At 39.9% G+C, this 8,502-nt stretch overlaps 1 protein-coding gene across 1 annotated transcript; it reads right to left on the bottom strand.

Moving 5' to 3' along the window:
* Positions 1-2,849: 2,849 nt before the first annotated feature.
* On the bottom strand, positions 2,850-8,100 carry LOC106657906. Its single transcript, XM_014379606.2, has 4 exons — positions 7,517-8,100; positions 4,355-4,451; positions 3,909-4,224; positions 2,850-3,821 (listed from the first exon to the last, which is right to left on the bottom strand). The coding sequence occupies exons 1-4, from the start codon at positions 7,666-7,668 to the stop codon at positions 3,271-3,273; spliced, it is 1,116 nt and encodes a 371-aa protein (XP_014235092.1). The 5' UTR covers positions 7,669-8,100; the 3' UTR covers positions 2,850-3,270.
* Positions 8,101-8,502: the final 402 nt, after the last annotated feature.

Genomic DNA, 8,502 nt, shown 5'->3' on the forward strand with positions numbered 1-8,502 from the left:
TAATACATAAAANATCATTTGGAAAGTTCTTCGACGATAAACATCGATTCAGTCTCACTTTGATAATTAATCGTGCCAAAGATTCAAAGAGGTGAAAAAGTTTATTAAAGAGCGATAACATTGCTCGCTTGAAGCTCAACTTTTTTAAACTAGTATTAATCAACTTAGACGGCAATGTCACATCAACGACTTTATTCGATTTCAGTGTCCGCTTTTTCAGATGACCTGTGAGTTTTTATACCAAGAAAAATAATACAACTACTAATAAAATTGCACACAGAGCTTCAATTATTACAAAACAGATCATGAAAATTCCCACGAATAGATTACGCTTACTCTGTCAATGTGGTTGCGGAAAAAGAAAGTACCACGAGCACGATTATTTATGATTATAAATATTGTTTTTATTTCAAATATTACACATAATTACGCAGGTATAAAGAGATGATTTAAACCTTAATTTCTGTACATCGCTTTGAGAGCCGTCGTAAATAAATCATATTTTTACTCGAATTGGGTGGCATACACGGCAAAATCGAAAAAACAACGCAAAGTTCTATAAATTACAAGCGATTTTATTAGACATAAAAATTAAGTAAGTTTACGCGTATACATAATAAAAATATAATGAAAAAATGCAAAGGTAAATCTAATAGAAGAGCAAAAATACTTAACTACAATCATAATTATTCGGTATATAATACAGGTAAGCATAAGCATTGGCTTGGAATGTATCTTGTTTCATATGCGTTTTGTGAATGATTACATTTTCGATCGATTTCACACTTTTTTATTTGTTCAAGAAAAGAAATTACTCACAAACGATGCGATATACAGTTAAAGTCAAGAAGTGCAATTCTTCCATCGGCCATTATACGTATTTTTTTAACTTAATAATAGAAAAAAAATCAAATAATAGAAACTTTGAACATTCGCGTACTGCAACAATTTCTTATTTATTTTCTTATTTTCAAACGGTATATAAATCATACGTACATCATTAATGTTCATTTTAAATTGATCATTTATAATCTATTAAATTGTTAACTTTTGAAGTCTATGATAAAAAAAAAACATAGCTTTCAAGATGAAATAGAAAAGATATAACATTCTTTCGATATGATCGTAAATTATGCTTTATACATATATATAAAAAAAAATACAATTCATCATAATTTTTTTAAACTGCATCATATACAAACAATAAACGAGCTCAATATTCGACACTCGTCAAAATTCACAATATCTTTTTCAGTGATGATGACTTTTTCGTTTAGAGAATTTTTCAAGTTTTTGACGTTCAGAATTCACTAGGAGCATTTTCGCATTTGCCATAATGTTTTTTAGGTAGTGTCTGTGCAGCTGTGCACGAGGGTAAGTGTATTGTTCAAGTGTGTGTACGTATCGCTAAATTACAAATATATATAATATGTTTACATGGATCATTGTGTATTTATTTATAAAATTTTAAAAGGATCGTATTCTGGCAGAGTCAATTGCTCACTCATGAGTCACTAACACGCACGTGCATGCATACAGCACTATTTTTTATTAATACACTTTTAGGTTTCCTAAGCACTCGCTATTTTCACTGCTAAAGCACACATTTGTTCTTTAATTTTTTTCTCAACGTACAGTAGCTATCTTCTACATTTTCCATAATTAAATTGTTTGTCTCCTAAAGTTTAATTGTAGATTTTCTTAGATTATTTTTTTGTAGCTTTTTAAGTTTATTGTAAAACGTTTTATTTTAATCTTAAAATTTTAACATTTACTCTCACTTGCATTCTCAAACTTGTTCATCGACTATTATTCCTTCCTCTCTTCGATTTCACACGACATTATGCAAAAAAAAATACTAATTGTATCCCTGTACAGAATAACCTTTGTTGAGTGTGATTTTTTCTTCTATCATGTCACCAAGCTAGAGCTAGATATCTTTCAAGATGTTAACCTGTATGATCAGGTAAGTCATATATCTTCAGTCATTCTCAAGACATCGAACGATTTCTCGTATAGTTACAAGATAATTTGGTTTCAATCGATTTTATAAAAATTTTTTGTGTTTCATGGATTTATGTTATGCTCCATTTCATTTGCGAGCGCGTTTTTTCACTTTTTTTAAATTAATTATATAAATTATGGTAATGATTCTTTAAGAATTACAATAGAAATTATTTATATATTTTTATTACTTAAATAATAGCATAATGATCAGCGCCACCATCTGTTCCTTATCATTAAACCGCGTCGTTATATATAATATAATATAAACAAAATTCTTTGCTGACGTGTGTAATGATGCACATAATAATCGATTGTTATGACACCAACCCGCGCATTCTAATAGGCAACATCAAAAGAACGCGAAAATCTTTTTTGTCTCATCAAGTCTTACAAGAGTTCGCTATCACAGCAAATAAAATCGCGTAAATGACGTTAACAATGCACAAACGAAAGAAAAACAAGCAGTTGCTTGATTTCCTCCGAGTATACAGTGATGCTAAGCTGCCGATGTAGGAATTGCCACCATCATCGTCATCATCAACTTAGTATTAAATCGGAAAAGGACCCGTAGCCATATCTCTGAACCAAGCTTGTACTTTTTTTCTCATAATCGCCATCTTGTCAAACAAAAAACAGAAGAGACGAACACCGTACAACAGTGCTGAATACACATACATACACTTCTTTCGCTCATTTACAGTTATCGCATTTTCGACTTTTTTTGTGTGTGTTCAATGCACATGTATGCATGTACGTACGTATGTGTATATGTGTGGTCTATTAGTAAACTATAATTATATATTTATATATCTTTATATAGTCATCTAAATTCGCACATATATATAATTCATATATATATAATCTATATTTATTCATTTAATCAACGATCTCCTATCGTTTTGAAAAAAATTGTCCATACTACGTCTGAGAGGCTTTGTATATACCATAAAAGAGTCCACTCTTTTACTTCCAATCGTTACTATTATCTACCACTTTTGTGAATTTCATTTCATGTAGCCATTATATTAAAAGTCGCTCATACGCACATTTTCTGGCAGGCGTTTTTAATGTATAAGTTTAAGCATTCTTTGACATTCATGTTTTGTTATTAGTCTCTGTTGTGTATGACAAGCTTGTTTCATCGGATCTGGCTTTTCACATGAGTTTGAAAATCGTCATCATCGCGGTGAATCTTCAACCTTATAGTTACACGGTGCCGATGGTGATGCTGCTGTCTAATTAGCCAGTGTGAACTGACACAGGTCACTGTTTGAGTTTCTTTGTTGGTGGTTCAGATACGTTATCCTGAGAATCGTCCCCCTCGGTGGGCTCGCTTTCTTCGTCGGTCGGCCTTGGCGTCGTCGCTGGGTTACTGTTGCTGCTGTCATTAGTGGCAATCGAATCGTTTGTCGTGTCTTCACTCACAACGTTGTTGACGTTGTTTTCAGTGACGACGGGCGCATTTGGTGAGTTCGTCCTGTCAAGCGAATCCTCGTTGAACGAAGTTGTGGTACTGTTTTCATCAAGGGCAGCTACTGGAGCAGCATTTCCGTTTGTCGTCGCGACAGCTGGTTTACCGTCTGTCGTTTCTTTTTTTTCTTCAGCGGGTATTACTTCAGAGGCTTGATTGCTATCGTCAGATGGCTGATCGCCGTTCGTTGAAGTGCCATTCTCAGTATTGCCGTTGACTCCGATTGGAACGGCATCGGCATCAGGAATGCCAGTTAGTAGCTCGGGCTTCATTTCGTTGGCAATGTAATGCGTCCATAATGCCAATTCAACGCTGTGTGGGCTCCAAACAGTGCCATTTGTATCTAATGAACGAAAACAAGCGTACAAATTAGTTTAAACTTATTGTTTGTCAAATTTAGCAATGATTAAGGCTGCAAAAAAGAACTCACTCTGTTGATTGAGCCTGTCAACGACGGTTTGGATGTGTTGAACGAAGTTCAAGTATTCCTTGGTAGTATAATCGTATCCTTCAATATCTGGAATAGCCTTCAGGCATTCGTCAGCCATAAAGGGAGCGTGTTCGGGCGAGGCAGCGGCTAAAAGAGCCGAAGCCATGGTGGTACCGACACCTTTGAGATTCGAAAGAGCAGTAATGGCCTGCTCGAGGTTGGGCAGTTTCTTGAAAGCCTTCTTGGTTTCAGCCATGACGGCACGCGGTGTATTCACCTTCACCAGGTATGACAGTTGCGGGTAAAACTTGCCACGCTATAAAAGCAAAAAATCGTTGTGGTTACTTGTCTTTGCGGTCACTCATGATAGCGCAAAAAATACTAAGTCGCCTTTTTTAGTGAAAAAGAAAACCCTTTAAAATGTCGTCAAAATTTGGATATCTTACCGTTTGCTTCCATTTCATGCACTGCACCAGTTCGTCATGTACTAAATGAGCATCTTTTCCTCGTGATCTGATTCTCTTAGGAAGTTCATTTTGGTACCTGAAACACAAAAAGCAGATGTTTTAGATAACGTCAATTTGATATTGAATGTACGCGCATAAATTACGGTAAAATAAAGCATGAAACTATGTATTTTATTGAATGACTCTCAATATGTCATTGAACTCGTTCAAAAACGTCAAAACAGCGATGAAATTAAAAGGCTAGCTACACATACGTATCGCATAGCTGAACGTATATGCAGAGTAAGATGAGGCACGTGTAGTGCCAAATAAATTCCACGAATTATTTCCGTTACGCAAATTTCAAAACAATAGTCTCTCGATAGCGAGTCACTGACTCAATACGATCCCCAGTTCACGCAGACAAGCTCGTTCAAAAACTAAAAAAACAAGAAACGGAGCGTCAACGTATACATCGCATGCAATAGTGTATATAGCTATATATGTAGACGAGATGGTCCCTCTCCATGCGTGAACAAAAAAAGGAAAGGATTTACGCGTGCGGAAGCTGAAAAGAAAAAAAGAGATGAAAACGAATGTGCGAGAGTTTATGTGCCCGCCAGCTACATGTGTACATGCGAGCCAGTGACTGTGTAAAAGAGAGAGAGAGAGAGAGAGAGAGAGAGAGAGAGATCAACTCTAAGCAACCTTGACATACAAGTCGCCGGAATAGGGAATGAAAACAACGGTTGCGGCGGCATGCAACGTGTGTATGTGTGTGTATATGATAGGAGGTGGTGACACATTGCGCACGCGGAAGGAGAGACAAGCCTGTGCAAGCACTACTGCAGCAAAAGTGCGAGTGTGAGTGTAGGAGAGAGAGAGAGAGATTATTACACTGCATGCACGATGCTGGTATTTGTGTCTGGGTACTGTATTTTCTTTCTCCCTCGCTCTTTTTCTAGTACTTTAGACTTTTACTCGTGTACACGTGATTGTGTCTGCTAATACAACGAAAGAAAGAGAAAAAACATGTTTTGGTTTATCACAACGCGGTCGAGTGAGTGGGTGTGGTACGTGCTAGAGGTGGCATTTAAAATACCGAAGCATTTAAAGGTCAATGACAACTAACGAGCAAGAGATGAAAAGAGTCACCGGCTTACGTATATAACCTATTGTCGATGATGATACGATATGCGTAGCCGTAACGTGATGTCTTTGCGTATTACAAGCGAGCTCGTCAATTGATGTGTGTATATGTACGCGCACGAGTATGTGTGTAGTCCGTTATACATGTGTTTAATAAGAAGCTTGAGTTTATTGCACTCTTTTTCTGAGACTATTTTTAGCATTGAATACCAATAGGCTTTACACACCAAGACACAGACATCATACGACTTCTTCTATAATTTGTATACAAATAGACGCATAAGAAAAGTCACGCTCAGTTTATTTTAAAAAAAGTATTGTAAATAAACAAACGTTTTCTTATACGAGTTGTTTGTTGTTAAAATTTCGTACCAATACATCTAAGGCAAAGACTCGTATTAAAGTATACTATGATGAATATCTCAGCAGCAGGCGCTATCAACTTATAAATTTTCACTCATATCAGACGATCAAGCCCGCGAAGAGTCGAGTGATAAATTATTTGATGAATGTTTATTCTACCTGTCTCACAAATAAATTAATGACTAGAAAAGCAGATCATGAGCTCGAGGGTCGCGACTTATTGAACGCAGCAGTGTTTGCCCGAGGCGACTTTTGTAGGGCGCGGATAATTCGTCTGTAATTACTGATACTCGGTCCGAGTCAGATTATCAAGAACGAATATGATTTCAGCCTGAAATTGTGAACTTTTGCAAATAAAAAGCAACGTACGGCAGCATCGTCATCGTCCTCGCCTCTATTTATCCTCGCCACCATTTTGAATCCATCATCCACACCCACGGAAATTCCAACTTGCTTTGCACAAGCTAACTCCCAGCGAGGCAAAAGCGAGTTGAAAAAAGGCCCGATAAGCAATCATCGTGAGGTAACCAAACGCATCTATCTCGTTACTTTGCTCCAAAAACATCCATCGCTTAGGGAATATACGTATATATACGTAGAATACAATGAGCATCAGTCATAGCGCGATATCTTGCCCTCCCCTCCTTCGGCCGTTAGCCGCTAGCGCCGCTGCTGTGTGTGTGTGTGTAACAGGCCGTAGAAATCGAAGCCGCGCAGGAAGCAACTCTCTGGCCTGTGCTGCTGTTGCTGGCTCCACGTTCCCCTACTCTCGCAAAGTCGGAGCGAAACAGGAGGGGGCGAGCGAACATTACACTACGTGGAATCGAGCAGTGCGCGCGCCTTCGACTCGAACGCACACAGACGCACACGTACGAGCAAATCTACGTATTCGTCTCTCTCGCTTCATCCTTATTCGCGCTAAGGGATATGTAAAGCACCCCTACTCGCTATCTCCCTCTCGTCCATTGGCGAAAACCACGAAATTCAAAAACGTCCTCTCGACGCACACCAACGCACTCGACACCCTCACTGATACGAATAGAGAAAGCTCCGATATTTTCACGCGAGCGGTGTGTTGCCGCTGCTGCTTCTGCGACTAGACGTATTCGCGGATGTAAGAAAAGGACACGAGAGCGGATGAGCCCGCTAAAACTGATATGCGTATCGCGAGACTCGATTGAGCTATTATGGAAAAACGTGCGCGAGCGAGTGCGTGTGCAAATTAGACGATACGAACATCATCGGGAGTTCATTGTCCGAGGGAGCGAGAGAGAAGTAGCAGTAGCAGTAGCACTGTATAAGCAGCAGCAGCAGCAGCAGCGCGCGCGCGCGTTCTATCGCTAACCGAGTGGAGAGAAAACAGGCCGAAAGATGATCTGTCTCGTGCTTGTCAAAGCATTCGCAGACCCTTGTCGAAAAAATTTCCTGCACTTCGAGTCCCTTGTAAATTTCGGAGCAGGCAGTTATACGTGCGAGTGCAGCATGCAGCATTTGGTGCTCATATATTATACGTATGTGGCTGGCACACAAGAGCGTTCGCCATTACGGAGCAGCAGCAGTAGCGTCGTGTATCTCTTGTACGCACACGTATTTATGCATGTTACACTCGCACCCAAGCACACAAATTGAACTAAAGCCAACGTTACTCACCAATTATCGAGCTTGATCAATTCCTCGGCCTTACGGGACTTGTGACCCTCGGCCTTGCAGCGCAGAGCTTGCGGATAGAGCTTCAGCACGTACTCGAACTGAGCGGGTGTACCTTGAGCGAAGAACACGGCTGTGTCTTTTGCGGAAGCCATGGTAAATTGAGCTTCTTCCTTATTTATAATAAACAAATCAAAAATGCTGTATCAGCCGAAAGTTGCTGGAGTCACTGGCTCTTTTCGTCTCTCTGTCAACCAAGTGTCACGCGTGGCACTCACTGCACACTCGATGCGTATATATGTATGTTCTATATATACGGCTCAAGAGCACGTAACGAAACACCAGGCACAAATTTTAAACGAGACGAGAGCGACGAAAATCGGTATGCGCGTGCATATATATATGTAAACGCCGACTGTATAACATATATAAATTATATACGTATGGGTGTGTGTTAATGCGAGCGTGTGTGAGTATGTACAGTTGTAGAGGCTACGATACCCGACTGCATGAACTAACAGACTCGAACTAACTGGGCGCCCGTATAGGCGAGCCGAGAGCCAAAGAGCCGTGTGCGAGCATATAGCTATGTGCGCTCAATGCTAGGTGGCAGCACACTATGGCCCGATCGGATTCGCTAGCTCTTGGTTTCTCGCACGGCGAGCGCCCCTCCTACGGCCGTTTCTATACGCTGCGCGCGTATACCGCTCTGCTTTCAACCTTTGGCACAAATGCCCCCACCAACGTTTACCGAGCAACGATTTCCCCTTCGTTTCGACTCCCTCTTGCGCCTTTAATCTATCTCGCTGCTGCTGCTGCTGCTGCTGCTGCTGTCTTAATGCTCCGAACTTGTGTGCATGTGCTGCCCGTATGTGTACTTTGATTGCGAACTGTCGCCGTCGTGTATATGCTCGTCTATATATGTTGGATGCACCACTGACCACGCGGTATTGAGCACACACGATGCAAAAGTCCATAGAACTACTGAC

This window comes from Trichogramma pretiosum, unplaced genomic scaffold (genome assembly GCF_000599845.2).
Source record: "Trichogramma pretiosum strain Unisexual culture from Peru unplaced genomic scaffold, Tpre_2.0 scaffold6, whole genome shotgun sequence".
Lineage (NCBI taxonomy): Eukaryota > Metazoa > Arthropoda > Insecta > Hymenoptera > Trichogrammatidae > Trichogramma > Trichogramma pretiosum.

Coding starts and splice junctions, on each gene's coding strand:
- LOC106657906 (XM_014379606.2), bottom strand. CDS start 7,668: ATGGCTTCCGCAAAAGACACAGCCGTGTTCTTCGCTCAAGGTACACCC. Junction 4,452..7,516: donor TTGATCAAGCTCGATAATTG/GTGAGTAACGTT, acceptor TTTGTGTTTCAG/GTACCAAAATGAACTTCCTA. Junction 3,822..3,908: donor TGACAGGCTCAATCAACAGA/GTGAGTTCTTTT, acceptor TTCGTTCATTAG/ATACAAATGGCACTGTTTGG.